This window comes from Periophthalmus magnuspinnatus, chromosome 10 (assembly GCF_009829125.3).
Source record: "Periophthalmus magnuspinnatus isolate fPerMag1 chromosome 10, fPerMag1.2.pri, whole genome shotgun sequence".
Classification (NCBI taxonomy): Eukaryota; Metazoa; Chordata; class Actinopteri; order Gobiiformes; family Gobiidae; genus Periophthalmus; species Periophthalmus magnuspinnatus.
This window is the reverse complement of record NC_047135.1, coordinates 2,100,495-2,127,627: the sequence shown is the minus strand read 5'-3', so window position 1 is coordinate 2,127,627 and position 27,133 is coordinate 2,100,495. Positions and strand designations below refer to the sequence as shown.

The 27,133-nt window shown below is 40.9% G+C and overlaps 1 protein-coding gene across 6 annotated transcripts in view; it reads left to right on the top strand.

Moving 5' to 3' along the window:
• gria1a (glutamate receptor, ionotropic, AMPA 1a) overlaps nt 1-26,790 on the top strand; it is a 177,598-nt gene extending 150,808 nt beyond the window's left edge. For 3 of the 6 annotated variants that reach the window (XM_055224637.1, XM_055224635.1, XM_033974069.2), the window contains 5 exons: nt 3,114-3,312; nt 4,121-4,368; nt 12,307-12,421; nt 20,202-20,336; nt 26,003-26,790. In XM_055224637.1, coding sequence (XP_055080612.1) covers nt 3,114-3,312; nt 4,121-4,368; nt 12,307-12,421; nt 20,202-20,336; nt 26,003-26,170 — 865 coding nt within the window. In that variant the 3' untranslated portion in view covers nt 26,171-26,790. Of the gene's footprint in view, nt 1-3,113; nt 3,313-4,120; nt 4,369-12,306; nt 12,422-13,149; nt 13,265-20,201; nt 20,337-26,002 lie in introns of all 6 variants that reach the window. The other 3 variants (XM_055224636.1, XM_055224634.1, XM_033974072.2) reach the window with 1 other exon arrangement.
• Nucleotides 26,791-27,133: the final 343 nt, after the last annotated feature.

Here is a 27,133-nt window from a genome sequence, read left to right as displayed (position 1 = left end):
GAGTTTTAAATCTTTTTCGCTCCATCTCCATTCAACGGAAACGTCCGCTCCGTGCGACCACAGCGTCCATCTCCGGTTTAACCCTCCGTCTGTTTGCTCTCTCTGCTTCTCTTTCGTCATCCTTCCATCTTATGAAAATCCTCTTAAACGTTTGTGTTTTGGGTGAGTTTCTCCTTCTCCTAATCCCTCTGTCGTGTCGTCAGTTTGAGCTCGGAGCGAAGGTGAAACGAGATGAAAGAGTTTTACCGTTTCGACGTGTATCTCATAACGATTACACAACCTCCGTACTTTTCTTCTCCAATGGTCGAAAATGGAGTCGAACGTGATTTTAGCTCCAGGATTGTTTCAAACTAGAGACGCAGTTTAAGTTCCCGAAGATTTTATTTGTTTTATTTGCTTTGCGTAGCTACAATATCTGTGTGCGGCTTTTCTGGCGATAAATAATCTGCTTTTTCTACGCCTTAAATGTTGTTTACACTCATCACCGAGCGCAAGGGAACGTGAAGTAGCAACACCGTGAAAAACAAGTGCACACTTCAGCACTAAACCTTCAAATCAGGCTGGAAATCTACAGGTAATAATGGACTGAAACTGAACTTTAACAGCCACATCAAATCAATAACATCTGCAGCTTTTATCATCTAAAAACATGTCAAAAAATCAAAGGTATATTCAGGGCCGGTCCCAGCGTTCAGGGGGCCCTAAGCTGAATGTGTCTCTGGGGCCCCCTCCTGGTTCAGCTGTTGGTGATTCACATTTGACACATTCTGACTCTCATCACTTTGAACAGTCGTATTTGTGTTTATCTGAACAACATCAGACTGAAAACATCCAGAATGACACAAATACAACACAACAACAACACAAACATATGAGAACAACACAAACATATAAGAACGACACAAACATAACAACACAAACATATAAGAACAACACAAACATATAAGAACAACACAAACATATAAGAACGACACAAACATAACAACACAAACATATAAGAACAACACAAACATATAAGAACAACACAAACATATAAGAACAACACAAACATATAAGAACGACACAAACATATAAGAACGACACAAACACATAAGAACGACACAAACACATAAGAACGACACAAACACATAAGAATAACACAAACATATAAGAACAGAACACAAATATTTTCGAAATTCTACACATTTTTTCTTCATTTCTGTTGTATTTTACTGTGTTCAGTTGTGTGTTCAGTTGCGTGTTTAGTTGTGTGTCAAGTTGTGTGTTTCTTACATTTACATTATGTCGGGTCCTTGCTCCGGTGTAAACACAGAGCTGTCTTCACCTCTGTAAACACACAAGCCCCGTGTCCAATAAAACCTGATATATTATTTTCATTGTAAATGTATGAGCTCATGGGGGCCCCCTCGTGGCCTCGGGGCCCTCAGCAGCTGCTCAATCTGATTATAGTCTGGACCGGCCCTGGTTATACTGTCAAAGCCGAATTTAGAGGGACTTATCCATGTATTTGTCTCGAGTACAACAAGGAAGTACTTCACACATGTGTCCTGTGCTTAGTACAAGTCTGTCCATGGACCAGCACCAAAGAACTAAACCAGGACTAAACCAGGACTAAACCAGGACTGAACCAGGACTGAACCAGAACTGAACCAGGACTGAACCAGAACTAAACCAGGACTAAACCAGGACTAAACCAGGACTAAACCAGGACTAAACCAGGACTGAACCAGGACTAAACCAGGACTGAACCAGGACTGAACCAGGACTAAACCAGGACTAAACCAGGACTAAACCAGGACTAAACCAGGACTAAACCAGGACTAAACCAGGACTGAACCAGGACTGAACCAGGACTGAACCAGGACTAAACCAGGATTTAAAGAGGACTAAACCAGGACTAAACCAGGACTAAACTAGGACTAAACCAGGACTAAACCAGGACTAAACCAGGACTAAACTAGGACTAAACCAGGACTAAACCAGGACTAAACCAGGACTAAACCAGGACTAAACCAGGACTAAACCAGGACTGAACTAGGACTGAACCAGGACTAAACCAGGACTGAACTAGGACTAAACCAGGACTGAACCAGGACTGAACCAGGACTAAACCAGGACTAATCCAGGACTAATCCAGGACTAATCCAGGACTAAACCAGGACTGAACTAGGACTGAACCAGGACTAAACCAGGACTGAACCAGGACTGAACCAGGACTAAACCAGGACTAATCCAGGACTGAACCAGGACTAAACCAGGACTAATCCAGGACTAATCCAGGACTGAACTAGGACTAAACCAGGACTGAACCAGGACTGAACCAGGACTAAACCAGGACTAATCCAGGACTGAACCAGGACTAAACCAGGACTAAACCAGGACTAATCCAGGACTTATCCAGGACTAAACCAAGACTGAACCGGGACTAAGGCCTCGACAGTGTTTAAATCCAGACTCAGTTCTCTTAATCTGCACATGTGACTGAGAGGATTTTTATTATGAAGATTATTTCTTATTTGTCTGTATTTTGATCTTAATGTCTTCCTTTTTCCGTAAAACACTTTAAATCACTTTGTGGACAAACTGTTCCATACAAATAAACTTCTCTTACCTAAAATGTCTAATTCAGGTTCAAATATCACCTTATTCTTCAAATACATTCATTTTTTATCTTTAGAACACAAACACAGCAGCTGAAAAAGCGTTTTGTAGATTTTATTTTAAGACGGTATTGGTTGTGACGCGTTAAAAGCCGCATGTTACAAATTGCCGGTGGCGTCTTGTCGTCCTTAAGAAGAACAAGGGATTTGGCCCAATTCTTTTCTAGTACAATTAAACCCGAGTGTTGTCTACGGCTCATTAACCATCAGCACACATGAAACATATTGGCAACTCAAACAGACAGAGGTTTTGTAGAGCTGGTAATCTTGTCTTAACACATTGGGCTAAGCTGGAGCCCAGGGAGCGTGATGAAATGTAGGTCAATGTTCTTTTTAGATTGCCTTTGCTGATTGTGTGCATAATTCGCCCGCAGACCAAAATGCCACCACTGCAAACAGAGATAAACAGAGCAATAAACGGGCCGCTCTCCTCTCTCTTGTTCTGGTTTGCAGGTCTCTGTCGGGGCGCATCGTGGGGGGCGTGTGGTGGTTCTTCACCCTTATAATCATATCGTCCTATACGGCCAATCTGGCGGCGTTCCTGACGGTGGAGAGGATGGTGTCGCCGATAGAGAGCGCGGAGGACCTGGCCAAGCAAACGGAGATCGCCTACGGGACCCTGGACGCTGGATCCACCAAAGAGTTTTTCAGGGTAAAACATAGAAAGTGTCTTGGTAAAGGTGGACTACACGACCAGTCCCATTTATTCATTCACTTATTTATTTATTTAATTCATTTTTTTGTTTATTTATTTATTATTTTCTATTTTATTTTTGTTTATTATTATTATTATTATTAATTTATTTATTTATTCACTTATTTATTTATTTAATTTTTTTGTTTATTTATTATTTTCTATTTTATTTTTGTTTATTATTATTTATTTATTTTATTTATTCACTTATTTATTTATTTAATTAATTAGTTTTTTATGTATTATTTTCTATTTTATTTTTATTATTATTATTATTATTATTATTTATTTAATTAATTATTTTTTTGTTTATTTATTTATTTTCTATTTTATTTTTGTTTTTTATTATTATTATTATTATTATTATTATTTATTTATTCACTTATTTAATTATTTAATTTTTTGTTTATTTATTATTTTCTATTTTATTTTTATTTATTATTATTATTATTATTATTATTTATTTATTCACTTATTTATTTATTTAATTATTTTTTGGTTTATTTATTTATTTATTATTTTCTATTTTATTTTTATTTATTTATTTATTATTTTCTATTTTATTTTTGTTTATTATTATTATTATTATTATTATTTATTAATCATTGGTTTTAAGTAAATAACATTTTTAAAAATACAAATACATGGTGAAGAGTTTTATCTACATTTATCCCATATTTTTCTTTTTATCATTTATCAAAGTTTGTCTTATTTTCTTATCGTTCTTCCCTTCCGTGTCCCAATAACACCCCGCCCTGTGCCGCAGAGGTCAAAGATCGCCGTGTTTGAGAAGATGTGGTCGTACATGAAAGCCGCCGACCCGTCAGTGTTTGTGAAGACGACGGACGAGGGCGTCATGAGAGTCCGCAAGTCCAAAGGGAAGTACGCCTACCTCCTGGAGTCCACCATGAACGAGTACATCGAGCAGAGGAAGCCCTGCGACACCATGAAGGTCGGAGGGAACCTGGACTCCAAAGGCTACGGCATCGCTACGCCAAAGGGCTCCCCCCTCAGGTAAACCTCTGCCACTGCACCGTCTCCTGATAAAAGCGGCAGCAGCTTTTATCATCTGTCCATCAGGCTTTTTTAGCAACGGTCCACATGTGGCTTTATTCTTTTATGAACATTTTAACGACGCTTTTCATTTCGACGTTTACTTTTGGGTTGCTCATTTCTGCTCATTTTCACCGTAACTTTTTGCATTCATATTCATAAAACGTCCCATAGCTCATCTTTGTTTTCTTTTGCCTGAACGCTGCATGAAAACAGTGTCATTTAAGGTGAAATTTATGACACTCTCTTTCGTGACAAACCTTCTTAAGCTTCTCCTTTAATGTTTTTTTTTAGCATTTAGCAAAAGTAACTATGATCTATGGCTCCGTTGTCCTGAAAATAAAGTCACAGAATAAAGCGTGGATGTACTAAACGGGCATAGCTAACCTGCTAGCCGCCGCGTTTCAAACAGGAAGTGAGCATGGGCGTACTTCCTGCTCCTGTTTTTTTTTTTAAATATGCGCTACTGTGTCTATAAATCAAGATATGAACATTAATAATAGACAAATCAGGCGCCTTATTTGCCCGAGGTTGCAACCGCTAGCGTTTTCAACAGGTTTGATTGACAGCGTTGCTAAGCGCTGCGGTGATGTCACACTCACTCAGTCCGCGTCTTTATACAGTCGATCATTTCAAAGCTAACAATCACTCAAAAATATAAAATAAACAACCTATTTTCAACCAAATACTAATTCAGTTTGTGGTGTTGTTTTAATATTTATTATGTCTCAAAATTAGCATTAGCATTAGCGTTGAGACACAAACATGTCTCTTTCTAAACACAAAAGTGTCTCTGTTGAAGTATTAATTTTATTTGTGTAGTTTATTGACGTCCATCTGCAGCTTCGAGTCCACTGTCTGACCCTAACCCCCCAACCTCTGACCTCTGACCCCTGACCTCTAACTCACCTGCAGCTCTGCCCACTGCCTCATGGTTAAATATTTATTAATTTTTAGCGCGACTCAGAAAAAAACCTCATAGAAATAAAACTGAACAGAAAGTAGTGACGCTAACAGGAAGTAGTGACGCTAACAGGAAGTAGTGATGCTAATAGGAAGTAGTGATGCTAACAGGAAGTAGTGACGCTAACAGTGATGCTAATTCAATGCTAACACTAATTTTGAGGCATGAATAGGAATAAATATATTAAAAAAAGAGGAATAAATATTAAAACAATGCCACAAACTGAAATATTCTACATCTAAAAAATAATCGGCTAGACTTTGCTTTAATTAATATGAGTTTGAATCGGTTGTTTATGTTTTGTTTTCCAATTTTTAATAAATATTTTTTAGCTTTTAACCCCAAACGTAGATCAATAAAGAATGTTACTTCAGGGAGGGCATCCGGGTTTAACATCCGATTTGAATCACAAGGAGGCGGACGATTTGCTGTTACAACCATGAAAGTCTGAAGCTTAAATAAAAGTAAACAAAACTAAAATAAACAGAGTGTCATGAGTTTCCCGTAAATGTCGTGACGTGAGTTCGTACGAGACGAGAGCCTGAGATTCTGTGGAGAACTGGACATTTACCCGACGACACAAAATGAAGCTTTGAAACAGACACAATCTGTAAATGTGCCTCTTGAAACGGGATTAGAGCCGAGAGCTGCGTCCCACATGGCCACTTCTCCACTCCACAGACCCGCCTCGTACCTTCAAACCCGCTCACTCTCACACACACCGTTTGTTTTATTATTAATGAAATGTGTGATTTTTAAAAATGTTTTTCCTTTAATCACGTCCAAATACAACAGCTGCCATTTTCATACATTTACACAAAGATCCACATCAGGATTTAGTCACAGCACTCGGAGAGAAAGAGAGAGGGAGAGAGGGAGAAAGAGAGAGGGAGAAAGAGAGAAGGAAGAGAGAGAGATCCACATCAGGATTTAGTCACAGCACTCGGAGAGAAAGAGAGAAAGAGAGAGGGAGAAAGAGAGAGGGAGAAAGAGAGAAGGAGAGAGGAAGAGAGACAGAAAGAGATGGAGAGAGAAGGAAAGAGGGAAGGAGAGAAGGAAGATAGGGAGAAAGAGAGAAGGAAAGAGAGGAAGATAGGCAGAGAGGTGGAGAGAGGGAGAGGTGGAGAGAGAGAGGGAGAGGTGGAGAGGGAGAGGTGGAGAGGGAGAGGTGGAGAGGGAGAGGTGGAGAGAGAGAGGTGGAGAGAGAGGTGGAGAGAGAGAGGTGGAGAGAGAGAGGTGGAGAGAGAGAGGGAGAGGTGGAGAGAGGGAGAGGTGGAGAGAGGGAGAGGTGGAGAGAGAGAGGGAGAGGTGGAGAGAGGGAGAGGTGGAGAGAGGGAGAGGTGGAGAGAGAGAGGGAGAGGTGGAGAGAGGGAGAGGTGGAGAGGGAGAGGTGGAGAGGGAGAGGTGGAGAGAGAGAGGTGGAGAGGGAGAGGTGGAGAGGGAGAGGTGGAGAGAGAGAGGTGGAGAGGGAGAGGTGGAGAGGGAGAGGTGGAGAGGGAGAGGTGGAGAGAGAGAGGTGGAGAGAGAGAGGTGGAGAGAGAGAGGGAGAGGTGGAGAGAGGGAGAGGTGGAGAGGGAGAGGTGGAGAGGGGGAGAGGTGGAGAGAGGGAGAGGTGGAGAGAGGGAGAGGTGGAGAGGGAGAGGTGGAGAGGGAGAGGTGGAGAGAGAGAGAGGTGGACAGGGAGAAATGTGGAGAGGTGGAGGTGGAGAGAGGGAGGTGGAGGTGGAGAGAGAGAGGGAGAGGTGGAGAGAGGGAGAGGTGGTGCCATCTGAAGCTTTAATGTATCTGTAATGGGCCCATTCATTTTAATGAGTAGAATGAAGGAGCATATGGAGGATTCACCCCGACTCTTCAGGGACGAGGGTTTGGGCGACAGCCAGAGGAAACATGAGAAACATGAGAAACACTGCACCAAACCCAGAGTTTATGCACGTCTGTGCACAACTTATGCACATTTTGGACTAACTGTGTGAAAATTAAGTGATGCCGGTGCAGATACAGGAGCATCTCAGTCTGTTTAAGAAATATACAGAAATATACAGAAATATACTGTACAGAAATATACAGAGGACTCAGTGTGAAAGTTTAGTTCTGTAATAATAACACCAGACTGTAAACATACAACATTATATGTTTAGTGACAAAACTCTGAAAAGTTTATAATTTCATAAAGTTTTAAAAATAAAACACGAACAATAAATAACAGTAAAGAAGCTCCACCCCTCTGAGGTCAGGATCAACTGTAGAAGTAGGACAGTAGGACAGTAGGACAGTAGGACAGTAGTAGTACAGTAGGACAGTAGGACAGTAGTGCAGTAGGACTACAGTAGTCTCTCTCTCTCTCTGAGTTAAACATCACAAATGCCCCGTGTGTGTGTGTGTGTGTGTGTGTGTGTGTGTTCAGTTCAGGACACCTCTGGCCGTTCACACACGTCTGATGAGGAGAATTATAAACATTTAACCTCTTCATGTTTTAAACACGTTAAACACATGAAGTACATGAAGTACATGAAGTACATGAACCTGCTGCTCCTCGTCAGACAAACGTGATCGTGCCGTTAATGTTTTAAATGATGTGTAAAGTGAACTCATGTGTCTCACTGAAAATGAACGGTCCATTTTAAAGGTGCAGTTTGGAGGATTTAGAGACATAAAAGACAGAGTTATACCTCCACATACAAGTACTACAGGACATGTATTTACATCACTCAGCTGATTAAAATGTGGGACAGTAATGATAATAACAGCAGTGATTTTATTTATAGGTTTAACTAAAGTCTGACAAAGTTTTACTGTTGTCTCTGGTCCAGTCTCTCCACAGCCTGTCGTCATAATCACTATCTCCATTTATCGCTCAGTTTTGGTTATTTTTTGTGTATATGATCAGATTTAAGCCGTACAAGTTTAAACAAATAACTTCTCCGACTCATTACAGACTCAAACATCCAACTAAAGTCTTTCATTCTGCTGTTTATTCACTGCAGCTCATGATTTTTAACAATATTGTAAATTTAGAATCGTTTTTGTGGTTTAAATTTCCTCTTTGGTTTTTGTTTCAGTGGCATAAATGAGTTTCAGTTTTATCATTTATCGTCTATATTTACTTTAGCGATGCATCAAACTTTAAAATGTGTTATTATGACAAGTCTGTCCAATAGAAATGTGGCTGTAATCTGGCCCAGACCAAACTGACGGAGGTGCTTTCGAGTTTTAACGGGGTGCAGACCATAGACTGTTTATATAAATGGATGTAGCTAACCTGCTAGCCGTCGCGAAGTAACCGCGGTCATCGACTCTGTTCGTATTAACCCGCTCTACTTGATCCTGGCGTAACGACTGACAGGAGGAACAAAAGATTCAGAACTCAGGTGAGAGGTTCGTGCCAGTTGTGGAGAGCTGGGTCGGAGACGGAGGCGCGGCGCAGGTTCAGGGGGCGGGATCTGGTAGAGAACAAAGATATACAACTACGAGACTGAGCCAAGCAGATCAGAAGCACCGAGGATACAAGGACAATCCGGCGCTGACTGTCAGGTTCTCCGCCAATTTGTCCTCCCCGGGTGCAGCTTGATTTGTGATTAGTTGCAGGTGTGTGTGGGAGGAGCCAGAATCTCCGCAAAACAGCGCAAAAAAAGGCAGGACAGACTGGGATTTTGACGGATCCTGTTTTTTTTATTTCACTTTTGTGTCTGTAAATCAAGATCATTAATAACAGACAAATCAGGCGCCTTCTTTCCCTGAGATCTCTCCCACTAGCGTTAGCAACAGGTTTGATTGACAGCGTTGCTAAGCGTCCGCTCCCTGCTAAACCAGCGACGCGGGCAAGAAGGGGCGTTACCTTCAACAGCCTCGCTCCGGATTGGCTCTTCGGTTGCTAAGATACTCGCGGTCAAAGTTACAAATATGGAACTCGACTTCAGATTAGCCGCTATAACTGCTAGCCTCGATTAGCTTTATACAGTCTGTGGTTGCACCCTGTAGACCTGGACCTGCCTCAGTCACTTACTCTATACAGTGTCTTGCCAAACGACACAACAACAGTATGAATTGATTAAAGTGGATTTTGTACCACCAGCGTTTTGAACCAGAGAGGAACAGAATCCACAGCTCAGTTTGGTTTGACTTGTGGCTTTAAAGCTACAAGAAAAAGCTGTTTGTATTATTTTCTTTTTTTTGCAAAGTGCTAGAACTCATTAGATTCTTTATTCCTCCGTCTTTCGTGAAGGACGTGGAGCATTCATCAGAACGGCGCCGAATGAAACGCGCTACAGAACATTCCCTTAGACGTGATGAAAAACACAGAGCTATTCACCGTTGATTCTGTTTACCTTTAGAGGACGAGGCTAAACATTAAATCTAATATTACATAAACAAAACGCTGCTGTTATGTCAGAGTCATTACATCGCCGGTTACACAAGATGAATCTGAATCTGTGTGGCTTTAAAATGAATGCGGCGGCGCTGTTCTTAGATATTATGAAATCGTGGGTTCACAGAGCTGTTTAGATGAATGTGAACGCGATAAACTGCTCGTGAATAACTTAGAATTATGTAAAATACTGTGTTTTTGGGAAGAAGTGATGGCACAGTACAACAGTTTAACTTTGATACGCAGGAAAAGGCCTCATTCAAGATACTACAATGAAAATAGAAGAAACTAGAGTGTTATTTAGATATATACTGTATTTTCCGGAGTATAAGTCACACACCTGAGTATAAGTCGCACACCTGAGTATAAGTCGCACACCTGAGTATAAGTCGTACCTGAGTATAAGTCGCACCTGAGTATAAGTCATACATGAGTATAAGTCGTACCTGAGTACACATGTCGCACTGGAGTATAAGTCGTACATGAGTATAAGTCGTACATGAGTATAAGTCGTACATGAGTACAAGTCGCACACCTGAGTACAAGTCGCACACCTGAGTACAAGTCGCACACCTGAGTACAAGTCGCACACCTGAGTATAAGTCGCACCTGAGTGTAAGTCGCACCAGCCAAAAAATGCATAATAATGAAGGGGAAAAAATAATAATTCACATTTAAATTGCATCTGAATATAAGTCGCACCCCCGGCCAAACTATGAAAAAAAAAAGTGCATCTTATACTCCGGAAAATACGGTAAATACTATTACTTTCTTTCATAATACCATTACCGTTAAAAGGTTCATATTATGCTGTTTCTGAGCTGTTCTAATGTTGTTTCTTTGTCACAAACAAACCTGGAGTTGTGTTTTTTTGTTTCATTCACACAAGTTTAACACACAAACCTGCAGATTCAGGCTGAAAACACTCTGTTCCACCTTGTGATGTCATCATGTGGGGATAGAGGAAGTGCTGCACTGTGTTTTTAAACTCCACACACCTTCATTTGTAGAATAATTTGGACGATAATTTCAGCTCCTGGAACTGCCGATTTCTACTGAACAAAAGGTTATAAAAAGGAGGTGTTAACTTGAAAACTGCCACTTCATGACATCACAAGGTGGAACAGAGCGTTTTGAGCTTTGGAGATGTTACAGACACACAATTCCAGGTTTGTTTTTGAGAAGGAAACAGCACTATAACATGATTTAAAACTCACAAAAGTCAATTTTACATAATAGTAGGTCTAATTCTGTTCTGTATTCAAGCTTATTTTGATTATTTAGTATTTTAGTTTTAGTTCTTTTTGTTTTTTTACACATCTGTTACGAATAATTATAAGTTTGAATCATTCTGTGCATAAGTTCAAACCAAAAATGTCCCTAAAGCCCCTGTGCTGCACCTTTAAAAGCCCTAACTCTTACATTACAGGGTTCACTGATTGCCTGCTGCCTGAGACGTTTCCTCTTCATCTTGTTCTTAAGTTCCTCCTCTTCCTCCTCTTCCTCCTCTCTCTGCCTGCTGCCTGGAACGCCTCATCGCACTAAACTTTCAAACTAACAGCTCATCCACGATTTCTTTCTTTTAGTCTGATTTTAATCAAAGGTTTTACCAGCTCTGAGGACACCTACAGCTGTGTTGTGAAGTCGCGGCAGTGGACCCAGATTCTCTGCACCTACTTTAGCAAAAAAAGGCAGAATTTGCTCATCCGAAACTGCAAAGAGAGAGAGGAGAATGGGCGCTGATTGGGGAAAAAAAGACCAAATTATGCTAATCTCATGCCGGTTCTGCCTTGCTTTGAAGCGTAGATGGAGAGGGTCTTTGTCCACAGCCAGTCAGCTCTAGGAGAAGCCAGAGAGAGAGTTAAGGGAGGACGCCTTGGGTACGGCTGCTCCTGCTTTTTCCTTTGGATGGCACGTTCTGTTTAAAGCCCCAGTCAGTAACTTTACACAAGAGGAAACTGGACCACTGTCTTACTACTTAAACGGAACGAAAACGTGAACAAACATGAATGATTGGTCTGCTTTGGGACGTAATGTCGAGTGGGAAAAAGACGTTAGTCCAATTTACAACGTCGTGCTGTAAATTGACTTGTAAACTTACTAACTGATAGTGAACTTATCAAATGTTTTATTGCTGTTACGGACGCCATTTTGAGGACTTGTGGACAAAACATGGAACTGCAATTATCTGGGATCATTCATGACTAAAGCAGCAGTCCCAAAACACTTAAAACTCATGGATTAATATGTTTGAAATGTGTTTTTGTTGGATTGTTTGGTGCCGTCAAAAGGAGTTGCGTCTTTGTAGACAGCCCGTCCCACCCAAGGCGTCCGCCCGGTCTAGTTCCTGTCTCACTCTGAGGCCCCTGCTTGGTAAAACCTATGGGTTTACTGATACTGCAATAGTCCAGTACTAACTCATGTGCATCCCCAGTCTCCTGCCTCATTCCAATAGCCGCACGCAGGAGTTTGATACTATCACAAAGTCGATGTTGTCATGATCACCACCATGAGACCAGCCAATCTCTCTATATCTGTTTCCTAATTATGATTTTATATTATTTTGAAGAAACCCCGTAAACCTGGCAGTCTTAAAACTGAACGAGCAGGGCCTCTTGGACAAATTGAAAAACAAGTGGTGGTACGACAAGGGAGAGTGCGGCAGCGGGGGCGGGGACTCCAAGGTCAGAGCCAGTTTGATAAACCTGCGGGACCCCCTACCACCACCCCCACACGCCCCTCTGTTTGTGTGTGTGTGTGCGTGTGTTTAAGCGTGTGTTTAAGCGTGTGTGTGTGCGTGTGTTTGTGTGTGGGAGGGGGCTGAGGTGAGGGGGGTAACCGGCCCACGGCGAGCTGCAACGCAAGGGAACTGTCTCAGCAGGGGTGTACAACCAAATTCTAGCGCTCTGGGTGTAAAATCGAGTTTTTGGGCCCACGCTACATGTTGTTCGATGAAAAACACAATTGCCCTTTGCGTTGGGACGTGGGTAAACGGTGCCCTTTACCCCCACAGTCCGGCGACCTTCCGTTTTGGGACGGCTTCGGGGACTGTCCAAGGAAACATGTACAAAACGACCTAAAAATCAGCTAAAGTACATGTTTTGGGACTAAAAATGAACCTCTTTGGGATTGTTATTGCGGAAAACGAGCGTTCCCTGTTGCGCAAGCTCGAGCTGTGTGCCGGTTAGCCGCTGTGATATCTAATACACATCTAACACAGTGAGAAGGAGCTAGATGGAGTATTAACAAATATCACTGTTGCTAATGTTTAACCTGTTTGTGTGTGACGTGTGGTGTGCCTCTTCTCTCACTAAACCACCTCTGTACCCTGCATATGCTGCATTTTACTTTCTACTTGAATAACATAAAATAACATTGCGTATGTTATTTATGTTATTTTCTTATGTCGAAGAATCCCAGTAAACCTAGCCGTCTTGAAACTCAATGAACAGGCCGTCTTAGACAAACTGAAAAACAAATGGTGGTACGATAAAGGGGAGTGTGGAGACACGGACTCGGGACGCAAGGTTAGTCCCCCTCATGAGCCACTCAGCATCAGACCTGAGACCGGACCAAACACCGGACCTGACCAGAACTGAGACTGGACCAAAGACTGGACCAAAGACCAGATTAGAGACCAGACCTGAGACCGGACCAGATCTGACCTGAGACCAGACCAGACCCGAGACTAGATCAGACCGGACCGGACCTGACCAGACCTGAGACCAGACCAAAAAACGGTCTAGAGACCAGAGAAGACCTGAGACCGTACCTGACCTGAGACCGGACTAGAGCCCAGATCTGCGAGCGGACCAGACCTGACCAGAGACCAGACAAGACCTGAGACAGGACCTGAGACAGGATCTGAGACCAGACTAAAGACCAGACCAGACCTGAGACCAGACCTGAAGTCAGACCTGACCAGACCAAAGACAGGACAACAGACCAGAGTAGAGAACAGACCTGAGACTGGACCAGACCTGAGACCAGACCAAAGACCGGACTATAGACCAGACCTGAGACCAGAGATCAGACCAGACCTGAGACCAGACCTGAGACAGGACTAGAGACCAGAGCAGAGATCAGACCTGAGACCAGACCAGAAACCAGACCAGACACCAGACCAGACCTGAGTCTAGACCTGAGACCAGACCCGAGACCAGACCTGACCAGACCAGACCTGACACCGCACCTGACCTGAGACCAGACCTGAGACAGGACCAGAGACCAGAGCAGAGATCAGACCTGAGACCAGACCAGACCTGACACCGCACCTGACCTGAGACCAGACCTGAGACAGGACCAGAGACCAGAGCAGAGATCAGACCTGAGACCAGACCAGAAACCAGACCAGATCTTAGACCAGACCTTAGACCTGACCTCAGACAAGACGTTAGACCTGACCTTAGACCTGACCTTAGACCAGACCTGACACTAGACCAGACGTTAGCTAACGAGTGACAGCCCCATTTCATCTGTACTCGTGTGTATCGTACATTCTCCAGTGAGGTGTAAAGTCACTGTTCAGTTCTTAGTAAAGTTCAGTCAAGGCCTCATGTGTCCGGACTTCATCCCTGAGGAGTTCCAGTGATTAGACATAATCTCCAGTCATCGTGCTGCAGATAAACTTAACTATGACATAATCAACTTTCTCCAAGCTGCTTTTCAAAGTCATACCAGGCCAGAGCTGTCCAAGGCTCCAGTACAGTTTAAAATATTTGAAGTAATCTTATTCTCACCTTAAAGGGGGAGTTTGTAAGTCCATAAACCATCACTGGACACGTTCTGCTATAAATCCAAACACAGATATCGACAGCCTTGTTGGTAAATCACTGCTGAAAGACTTTGGTTCGTGGTTCATACATATTGCTGTCAGTAGGGGGAGCTCTAAAGCAAATATCTCCATTAGGAAACCAAAGAATTGCTTTTAAAGTGTTTTTTTCTTAACATAGACATTATATTAAGCTTTAAAACATGATATTAATGTGCCAAGAATGAATTTAAAGAGCTCATATCACCCTGTTTTCTGATGTTCTAATGTTGTTTCCTCGTCAAAAACAGACCTGGAGTTGTGTTTTGTTTCATTCACACATGCTCTCAAACTGAAAACACTCTGTTCCACCTTGTGATGTCATCGTGTGGCGATACAGGAAGTGCTCCGCTGTGTTTTTAAACTCCACACACCTTCATTTCTAGAGTCATTTGGATGATGATTTCAGCTCTGGAATCGCAAATCTCTACAGAACTAAAAGTGGAACGTAGCTGCTAGCTTGAAAACTACCACTTTATGACATCATAAGGTGGAACAGAGCATTTTGAGGTTTGGAGATGTAGACAGGCTAAAAATAATGAAACAAAACACAACTCCAGGTCCTTTTTTTTGAGGAGGAAACAGCATTAAAACATGGCTAAACCCTCACGAGAGTCCATTTTGTGCAATATCGGACCTTTAAAACCCAGATTAGCTTAAATAAACCGCGTTGTATCGACTTTCTAACTATTCAACAGTGCGTTAGACAGTTACTCGTCTAATTTGCTGGAGGTTTATTAAATCCTTCTGCAGCTTAACACCAGGAGCCCGTCCCCTGTCACATTATAATACTGATGTTATATACCGGTGTTACTCTGTGTACTACGGGGCGCTAACATTACCACAGGGAGCGCTCCAGTATATTGCAATTTATTTTTCCGGTAAAAGCAAAGCCCACGAGGGAGCCATGTTTGAATCGGAATTTATAAAGGTGTAAAGTGCATTTAATATACACGACTAGTATGAGGTGCGGACAAAGTCTATACAACGTTACTTCATCTTGTCATAATCAAGATTTTAAATGTCCCGTACTACACAAAATGGACTCTTGTGAAGTATACACCGTGTTATGAAGCTGTTACTTCCTCAAAAACACACCTGGAGTTGTGTTTTGTTTCACTCACACATGTTTGAGTAACACTTTATTATTAGTCTGTAACATCTCCAAACCTCAAAACGCTCCGTTCCACCTTGTGATGTCATCAAGTGATTGTTTTGACGTTAGCAGCTGCGGGGGTTTTTTTTACCTTTAGTTCAGTAACGATTTACAATTCCACAGCTGAAATTATCCAAATAATTCTAGAAGTGAAGGTGTGTGGAGTTTAAAAATGCAGCGGAGCACTTCCTGTATTACCACACAATGACATCACAAGGTGGAACAGAGCGTTTTTGAGCATGTTGGAGAGGAAGAACTCAGCCTAAATCTGCAGGGTTTGTGCGTTAAACGTGTGAATGAAACAGAACATTCACACATGTTTGAGTCACTCTTTATTATTAGTCTGTAACATCTCCAAAGCTCAAAACGCTCCGTTCCACCTTGTGATGTCATCAAGTGGTTGTTTTCTATGAAGGTACAATTGTTCCAAAAAGTTTGATTGTATACATTTTGATTTGTACACTGAGATTATTTTATTATTATTATTTTTACGCTTACAAGTTTTGTTTTAAACTCACAACTTTTTTACAAATTTTTCATATCCCAATCTGAAAATTACGCCCTCACGAGTTTTGAGACATTCTTTGCGCCGAGTTTGTCTTAAAAAGATTTGTGAACACAGCGGCTGAAGACGGCTGGGGGCGGGGCAGGGGGCGGGGCTAGAGGGTCCGAGATCACTGTGGCGACGGCTAAACTACAGTAAAGGAGCAGCTAACCCGAATTCAGACAGTACGTCACCTTTATGTGATGTTATGATGAGCATTATTCACCTTTTAATACGTTTATACCGAGGTAAATTGTGTAAATAAAGCCAGCGTGGTGACAAAAGTGTTAACAAGTTTTTCGACATGTTAGCATTAGCTAGCGCCTTATGCTAGCAGACTTTTCCTCGGCTTGTCGAATGCCTCAAAACTCATGAGAGCGTAATTTTCAGATTTGTACGTGTAAAATTATAAAATTGCAAGTGTAAAATGATATTTGTAAGTGTAAAAAAAACAAAAAAATTAAAAAATTGCCAGTGCACAAATCAACATTTACGTTTGGAACAATTGTACCTTCATAGTTTTTAAGCTAACAGCTCCTTTTAGCTAAAGTTCAGTAGAGATTGGCAACTCCAGAGCTGAAATTACTGAAATAATTCTGATGAAGAATATGGACTTCCTGTATTACCACATGATGACATCACAAGGTGGAACAGAGTGTTTTCAGTTTGAGATGAAAACTAAATCTGCAGGAACGAAACAAAACACAACTCCAGGTCTGTTTGTGACGAGGAAACAACATTAAAACAGATCAGAGAAGAGCGTAACATGGGCTCTTTAAAGTGTTAGCATTTCCAGCGCTGAATTCTTTCTTACAGCCTCTTACGTAACCGAGCGCACTGTTTTAGGTAATTGGATCATTTTAGCTAAACACTGGATTAGCTGTGTAAATACGCCCTGGGAGCCGAGGAAATAAAGTTCTAATGTAAATAGACAAAGTGAAAGTGTAAGAGTCAGCAGAGGCCGACAGGAAGAAACCGACCGAATCCAAATGTTTGAAGCAGCATCAGGCAAAACATAAAAATCCTTCCATTAGACATAAATTATGAGATGTTTTACTGTGCAGTTATGGCGCAGACTATAGACGTTTGGGGAAATAGTGAAATAAATTGTTAATTAATTGGCAGAGTCATAAACATTTCCAGCAGGACTTAAAAAAAAAAAACCTTAATGTGTCGATAAACTAGGTTAAAGGTCATATATTACACAAAATGGACTCGCCATGTTCTAATGCTAATAAAAACAGACCTGGAGTTGTGTTTTGTTTCATTCACGCATGTTTCAGTAACTGTTTAGTATTAGTCTGCACATCTCCAAAGCTCAAAATGCTCCGTTGCACCTTGTGATGTCATCAAGTGGTAGTTTTTTTCAAGTAAACAGCTGCTTTTTTACTTTTAGTTCAGTAAAAATTGGCCTGGTCTGAAACGATCCAAATGATTCTAGAAATGAAGGTGTGCGGAGTTTAAAAACACAACGTAGCACTTCCTGTATCGCCACACGATGACATCACAAGGTGGAACAGAGCGTTTTCCGTTTGAGAGAAGAACTCAGAGCAAGATCTGTGCGAATGAAACACAAAAACACAACTCCAGGCCTGTGTGTGACAAGGAAACGACATTAGAAGAAATTAAAAAATAGCATAAAATGGGCACTTTAAATTTAATGTCATAATCTGTGTATTATTATTATTATTGTTCTTATTATTATTAAATGATGTGGACTGAATTCTTGTTGTAAAAGTTGTGGATTGTAAGTTGTTCTGTGGTCTATCTCACAAAGCAGTGAAATGAGCTTTTAAAACTTAAAAAACAACAAAAAAACAAAACAAAACACGTACATACTGTAGTACAATAATAGGAAAACAGTTATTTATTTAAAAGAAGGTCACACGTCTGTCAGAGTAATCTCATCTCTCATAGTCGTGTCCGTTTAACTTTCAAAACGCTGGAAACACATTGAGTCTTGATAAACAAATAAAAACTAATATAAAATGAAAGAAATAGAAACAGAAAACATCTCAGCTCAAACACACGACCTGGTAAATCCAACGTCCGACACTATTTTTAATGAGAACACAGAGCCGTGGCGTTTTCTTTACGTCGAGCTGAAGAAGCAGGGGCGGCGCGAGGCTTTAGGGGGCCCTAGTCTCCCCTGAAATGCCCCTATAGCCCCCCCCCCAATGATTTTTTTGCCTCATTTTCATAGCACATCCAAACTCGACTAAAAATGACCAAATGACAACGGCAAAGATTTCAAAATGAGACTAGAATTTAAAAAAAAAATACAGTTGTCCCTCACTTTCGCTAATTTTTTTGTGGTTTTACATGTTTGTTTGGTTTTTTCCAGAGTATGAACGTGCTTTGTGTTCTGCGTCCTGATTGGCTGTTGGACTGTAGACCATTGTGTTCTGCGTCCTGATTGGCTGTTGGACTGTAGACCATTGTATTTGCTTAATTTTATGCATTTATCTATTGTGTATTTATGTAATATTTAAATATACAGCCTAGAATTAAATATTATATAAGTTGGAGGCTTTGCTTAAGAAAATATCCATCAGATTTTAGCATTTTTCTCCTGTTATATATCAAGATAAGATTATATTCAACAAATTACTGGCTCTGCTTTGTGACATAGATCTTTCCTGTTTTATGGGTGTGTATGTTCTTTGTGTGTTGTTAGTGTGTGTGTTATGTGTGTCCTGTGACCGTCGTGTCTATGTGTACTAGTATTTTCTGTGTATTTTTACGTAACTGTTCTGTAAACGTGTGTCTTTGACAGTGGTTCTCAAACTGTGGTTCAAAACGCTTCCATCAGTGAATCTCTGGACTCAGAAATATCTTGTAAAATTAAGAGATTCATTTATAAACCCGGGATTTAAATGTCTTTTTATAGATTAGTTCTGAATTATTTGTTTAATTCCGGTTTTACTAAAGTACCTTTTGAGCACATGGATAACTGTTTTTTTCAGACAGTAACACACTCATCTCAAAACGTATCTTAGCGATTTCTTTTTTCTGAAGTCGTTTACTCCAGTTTTAACCATAAACTGTATAAAGAAGTGGATTAAGTGAGTGCGACGTCACCCACGGCATGCAGCTTCAGTCAAATGAAGCTCATCGAGGCTAGAGCGGTTATAGCGGCTAATTTGGAGACGAGTTCCATATTTGTAACTCCGACCGAGCGTATCATAGCAACCAAAGAGCCAATCAGGTAACGCCTCTTCTCAGCCGACACCACTGGTTTAGCAGAGAGCAGGCGCATAGCAACGCTGTCAATCAAACCTGTTGCTAATGCTAACAAGAGCGACCTCGAGGAAAGAAGGCGCCGGATTTGTCTGTTATTAATGTTCATATCTTGATTTACAGACACAAAAGTGAAATAAAAACCCCAGGATCATGTAGAGTGTGTAATTGTAATAGTAATAGTATTTTAATATCAATAAAAGTAATAATACAAAATTAAAAAAATATATATTATACAAAAAAATATATACAACAATAAATAAAAATAAAAATATATATATTATACAAACATAAATAAAAATGAAAAATATATATTATACAAAAAATAAATAAAAATATATAAACGCTAGCTGAAGTGACCTCAAGGAAAGACGACGCCTGATTTGTCTTTTATTAATGTTCATATCTTGATTTACAGACACAATAGTGAAATAAAAACCCCAGGATCATGTAGAGGGTTAATACGAACATTTAAGACCAAAATGAGTCTGAAGCAGCAGAGACAGAGAGAGGGGAGACACGATTTTCAGATGTAAAGTGAGAATACGGAACATGTTGGTTAGCGACTTAGCACAATCCTGCTCTTTTAGCTAAAACGTTTGAGAACCACTGAGCCTGTCTCTCGTCTCTTTCATATCTCTGTCTGTAAACTTGTCTGTATGTGTTTATGAACTGCTCTCCCCCCGTCTCTCCCCCTCGTCTCTCACTCTCCAGGACAAGACGAGCGCTCTGAGCCTCAGTAACGTGGCGGGCGTGTTCTACATCCTGATTGGCGGATTGGGCTTGGCCATGCTGGTGGCTCTGGTGGAGTTCTGCTACAAGTCTCGGACCGAGTCTCGTCGAATGAAGGTGTCGACCGCGAGAGCTGCTGCCGCCACAGCTGCTCAGGCCTTTCACTGCTCAGCCTTAGACAGTGGTGCTAGCGCCCCCTACACAGAGCTGCAGAGCTACGGCCTGTACGCCAACAACACTGTTAAGATATAAGGGCAGAGCTAACAGCTATGGGGTAGGAAACGATGTGTTCAAGCCTTCATGATGATGATGATGATGATGATGATGATGATGCTACTGCTGCTCACCCGTCCATCTAACCGTCCAGAGCCAAAATGGCGTCCACCGCAAGCCGCTCTCCTGTGCTCTGTCACCGCTCGTCCTCGTCACTGACCTCGTCGTCTTGTCCATCACTTGATTTAAAATTGCCCTTACGCCATTCGGTTTCACGCAGTTCTTTGGATGTAACGGTAGCGGTGCTTAAACCACCTCTGAGAAAACGATTAAGTCTGAAGTGTGCGAGGGCCCGTCTTTGTGAGCTCCTTATCATTAAACGTAGAGATCGATCTTCGGATACTCACAGCCAAATTTAGCTCTTTGCAGTAATTCTCAGATTCAGGAGGAAGGACAGAGCTGGGATATTACAAAACCTTTCTACAGCGATAATACGGCGACAGTTCCAATGCTTTTCTGTTTTCCGACAACACGCCAAAGCAGGTGTAAGGGCAATTTGAATCACAGTGGTACATATCTCTCTCCTGGTCTCCTCGCTCTCTTCTTTTCGCTGTCTTTGCAAAGCAGGGCCATCGTGGTGACCATCTTTATGTGTCTGCCATAAGACTGGGCCTGGCTCATGTGTCATCGCTGCTTTAACACGGTCTAACTCCAACTATTGCATTTTCAGAAGAACAAAAGCAGTGATGGAACAGTTGGGATGACGTGTCCAATGTAAATCAAACTTTGTGCAAAAACTATAACTATACTAACTATGAGTCATTTGCAATAGATCATGAATGAGAAGCAGAAGTGCACGTTCATGAATGGGAAAAAATGGAGTATGTCGTGGCGTTTGTCTAAAGTACCACACCTAAGGCCCAAAGCTTCTTCAGTGACACCTCATTGGTCCGTGATTGATGTTCATATCTTGATTTATGGACAAAATTGTGAAATAAAAATCCCAGGATCATGTAGAGTCTTGACAGCAGCAGTTACAGACAGTGGACACAAAAAACAAAAAAATAAACTCAAAATAACAAAAAAAAAAAAAAGAAAAATTAACTCAAAATAGCTTTAAAAAAACAAAAAACCCTGAATATAACAAAAAAAAAGTTAAAAAAAAAATCTAAAGAAAAAAAAATCTAAATAACTAAATAAAAAATGGAAAAAATAAACTCAAAATAACTTAAAAATCCCATGATCATGTAGAGCGGGTTAATACGAATAAATAAATAAATAACTTAAAAAAATAAAATAAAAAACTCAATATAGCAAAAAAAAAAAATTGTAAAAAAAAAAGAAAAAAAAGAAATCAAAATAACTAAAGAAAAAATGGAAAAAATAAACTTAAAATAACTCAAAACCCCCAGGATCATGTAGAGGGTTAATACGAACATTTAAGACCAAAATGATGAGTTTTTGTCTATACAGTTTGGTCACAGATAACTTTAAACAAGGAATAGTGAATACATTGAATTGTAAAATAAAAAAATAAAAAAACAACATGAGAAAGCTACAATTTGTTCCAGATTGCAAAATCCAAAACAGATTACAGAATTAGAATAAACAAAGCAAATAAGCTGCAGAATTTCAGTCCAATATGGCCGACTTCCTGTTCGTCACAGGGCAGTGCTCCAACTCAACTTTAGGCCCGTCTCATGGAGCTTTGTCACTGTTTCATGAGTCGACTCCAAAATGTGCCTGTTCCCACTGCCAATGGGTCCATAAACTGTGTAAATAAACAGACATAGCTAACCTGCTAGCCACCACGCTCACTTTCTATGTAAAAACTGTCAGACTCATCATTTTGGTCTTAAATGTTCGTATTAACCCTCTACATGATCCTGGGGTTTTTATTTCACTATTGTGTCTGTAAATCAAGATATGAACATTAATAACAGACAAATCAGGTCCTTCTTTCCCCTACGTCGCTCCTACTAATGTTAGCAACAGGTTTGATTGACAGTGTTGCTAAAAAATGCTATTATTTTGGGGGGAATTATAATAATAACAATAATATCACCATAATCAGGATCAGGAACAACGCTTCTTGCCAGTTACTTTTGTAGATTTTACTGTTTTTGTTGCCGTGAATCACTATTTTAGATGAAATTTTAATAATAATTTTAATAATAATGGCTTACACTATTGTAGCCACAGCTGAAATGAAATAAACAACCTATTAAAATTCAAAAATAATTTAAATAATCTCCTTGTCCACTGCCTGATCTTTAAATATTTATTCATTTTAGCGAGACTCGGACAAACCTCAGAGATAAAACTGGACAGGAAGTAGTGACGCTAACAGTGAGGTAGAGGGCGCTGTTGTGCACGAAACCTATTGAACAGGTATCGATAATCTGCTATTTTGTGTTAGGAATGCCGTTTTAGCTTCAATTTTCACCTCCACATTGAAATTAGGATCAAGTTTCAAGTTTGTTTATATTAAAATCCAGTTTTAAACGTCGGTACTTCGAGCGCTGACACGGAACTCTTGGGTTATGGTGAGGTGCGGTTTGTTGTGAATGAGATAGTCTAGTATTTAAAGTGATTTGCAAACCATTTCGACGTGTTTTCATTCACATTTGGCACATCATCCCAACAGTTTTTTTTTTCTGAAATTGTCTGTCACTTATAAATGTACCGCACGATAGAACCTTCTTCACCTCCTTCAACGCCTGATCTGGTTATAACTCGATTTTTCTCCTTCCACTCAACCCCTCCACTCCATACAAACAAACAAAAACGCAAGAACATGGAAAAATATTGTTCCGATTTTAATCAGCAGGCGAAGATCCCACCTGATATCCCTGCACGCCGTTTGGCTCGTGAGGAAAAACACTCGTCCAATTACGGGCGGGTGTGATCGTCTGCTCCCGACGCAAGCACTCACCAGTTGCTTCACATCACACTTTGCTTCGCCCAATTGAATCAGTCCAAATTGGCAGGGCAACACAGAAAAAACCCACACAAACGCACGCACAAACACAAACACACGCACACACGCATCGTCCGAGCGCTGTCTCCAGCTCAGAGCCTGTTAGGATTTAAACTGGGGAGTGAAAACAACTTCTGCTCTGCACCATTTACAAACTAGGACAATGCTGAGAATTGCTCACTGAAACAATTTAACCGCCTCAAATGTCCAGTTATATTTTCACGCCGTAATATCCAATTTGGCCACCAGCTCGACCGCTGTTGCATCGCTGGTAATGGCCCATAGAGAATGAAATTGACAGTTGAACCAGTCTATTTCAGTTTTAACATGCATTTATTCACATTATCTGTTACAGTTCTACAGCAAACTAGCATTTCTGGTACCGCTTTACGATGGAGTTCAACAGTGACGCCCGCTCTCTTTCCAGAAGTACATTTTACGTTCATTTCTCCCATAGATTTTTCAAAAAAGAATCAGATATTGAGAGTTCAAAGCGCAGACTGTGTGAAAAAGTGGACTAATTGAGTGTGACGCCCAGAGTTAAGCTCCAAATGACGCTCATCGAGGCTAGCAGTTACAGCGGCTAATTTGGAGTTTTATACTTGGAAATCCGACCGCAAGTATCATAGCAACCAAAGAGCCAATCAGGAGAGAAGCTGTGGAAAAGTAACACACATTTCTGTCCGCACCGCTGGTTTAGCAGGGAGCCGACGCTTAGCAACGCTGTCAGTCAAACCTGTCGCTAACGTTATTTATTTGACGCATTATCGAACCTTTAACTGCTTGTCTCCAGATCTTGTTGCTTTGCTTAGAATGTTCCACAGTATCCAAGTATTTCTTTAGCAGTAAATCGTGCAAATTAATAAATAAAAGACAAGTTTAATGTCATACTGTGGAACCCTGACATTAGTATTTTAATTAGAATAAATCGTAAATCACTCATATGGACAGTAGCGACGCTGTCAATCAAACCTGTTGCTAACGCTAGCGGGAGCAACCTCATTTCCTATTGGGAAAGCGGCGGTGAGCGCATTAGCTACTTCCATTTATATATACAGTCTATGTTCAACGGCATCGCGGAGGCTAGCCAGCTTCGTGCTAATAAATATTCATAATGTGGTCGTTTTAAGCTTAATAAGTACGGCAAAAGATGAAGTTTAAATGTGTCAACTGGACAAATCGTTGCACGAGTGAAGACGTTTAGCTGCTCGTCCAAGCCGCTTCTTCAGTTCTGGTCAGATTCCTGCTGGACACTGCCTTATATCTGTCTGAAGGAGGCGCTAACGACACTGAAACTGTAAACAGCTGTTGTCTCCTGTTTCAGCCTTAACGGCCCTATTCAACCTTTAATGGCCCTCCTACTGTTCTCTTTCGTTTCGATTTGTCCAGTTGACACATTTAAACTTCATCTTTTGCTCTGGATCAGACCCGGACGACTGAGGGACACGCAGACGTCTAAAAAGTCCATTTAAAAACGCAAGATTCGGCGAAATGTTTCAACAACTTTGCAGTTTATGAAGTTTCAGAAACAGATTTGAAATAAAATGACAAGTTTCGTGGTCATTAGTTCCACGTATCTGATCGGCTCTGAGCTTTTAAACTTTTAATATACCTTTTTTTCTATAAAGTCTGTGGGAAAACTGAATGAGAAATGTACTTCTGGAACCGAGGGGCAGGTGGTCACTGTCGAGCTCCATAACGACGTCTTCGTTCGTTAGCCTTAAAAACAAAAACGTACTTCATAATGAGCAAGTAGTTTATTAAGACTTGTTCAGGCTTAGAAACTGTTTAAGTAATGCTCTTAAAAAGGAGTTACTAGGCCTAAAAGTACAGATACTGGAGCAAAAAATACTCAAGTAAAAGTAAAAGTATCACATGAAAAAAGCTACTTAAGTAAAAGGTTTTTTTTACCTGTTTAAAATGTACTTAAAGAGTAAAAATTAAAAGTATTTCGCACAGATTTTGAGGCTAATGAAGCTTCAAATGTGGTGATTTTGATAAAGATTTGAGTTCAACAGAAATAACTGAATCAATCGTGTTTAGTTTTTTAGTTTTTTTCAGTTTTTATTCGTGTATTTTTGTTTTTCTCAAATTCTGAACGTGTTAAAAATAAACCCATCAGCAGGTCTCAGACGATGATAAAAAATACTTTAACTTTTCAGTCCTGTCCAAGTAGAAAGTACAGATACTGCTCTCAGATGTACTCAAGTAAAAGTAAAAAGTATCCACTGTGAAAAGTACTTGTAACACAGTACTTTACTACTTTCACATCATCACATTCCATCATTGCTGAGCCTGAATCATTCTTAACTATTTGTCAATTATGAATTACGTCTTTGTTCATGTTTGTTTGGCTAATTAAAGTGTATTTTTTTATAAAGTGGTACCAAAATACTCTAAAAATATTCTGAAAAACAATAAAATCAAAAAACCTTGGCGTACAGCACCACAAAACTAGATCTTTTTTCCAGTTTTCGCTCTGACGCTTTCTATATCTGATCAAACTTCCCCAAACATGATCAGAAATACGAAAGCCACTGTCCAAAGTGTCGCGCCATCGTAACCGTTTCTTCCATTGTCCTTTCCACAGCAATCCATAAACGACGCCATGCGCTGCTCCACACTGACCAGGATGAGCGGGAATGGGAACGGGGGCGAGAACGGCCGGATCCTCACCCACGACTTCCCCAAAACCGTCCAGACCCTCCCCTGTATGAGCCACACTGCCAGCATGGGACTGGGGGCGTCCGGGATCTGACCTGGACGTGTTGGGCTGGTGGCGAAGGATTACACAGGGTTGGAATCTACGAGGAGACTTTGAACAACCTCAAAAATCAAACACGGACGCCCCGATTCTGCCCCGTTCTCGCCCTCGACTTGTACAAGACTCTACTGCCAAAACGCGTTCTTAAACCCGCTCCTTATGATGAACTATACAACGAAAAACTTGCACCATTTTTCTAAGTGTTTGGAAAAGGGAATCTTAAAAAAAAAAAAAAAGCAAGGTTGAGAGTGTCGCAATAACGAATTCGAGGTTTTTGAATTTTTTTACGGTGTTCATGAGTGTGACAAAAACTCGTTCTTTTGGTGTGGCGCCGGCGACGGGGCCATTTCAATGGATCTGTTGATGTTAGTCGTGTGTGTGCAATACGTCCACCTCCACTGCTGACTCTTGACTACCTAGACGCTGTCCAAAATGGCGGATGGATCTTTGCACATGTGCTAAGGCAGAGGAGGAGGACTTACACTTCTGACTGAGTATCGTTTCTGGACTCTCTCAAACCACCCCACCATCGCACAAGGATGTTTTGTGTAGCATAACGTTTAACTCCATTGGTTTGCATCATAGACTGTATATGTAAATGGACATAGCTAACCCGCTAGCGAGTTCTATCGGCTCCAGGTCACTTTTTATTGAAAAACGTCACCCCCTCTGCGTAACCGCTGCTGTCAGACTCGTCATTTTGGTCTTAAATGTTCATATTAACCCTCTCTACATGATCCTGGGGTTTTTATTTCACGTTTGTGTCTGTAAATCAAGATATGAACATTAAAAACGGACAAATCAGGCGCCTTCTTTCCCCAAAGTTGCTCCCGCTAGCGTGAGCAACAGGTTTGATTGACAGCATTGCTAAGCACCCGCTCCCTGCTAAACCAGTGGTGCGGGCGGGAAGGGGCGTTACCTTCAACAGCCTCGCTCTGGATTGGCTCTTTTGTTGCT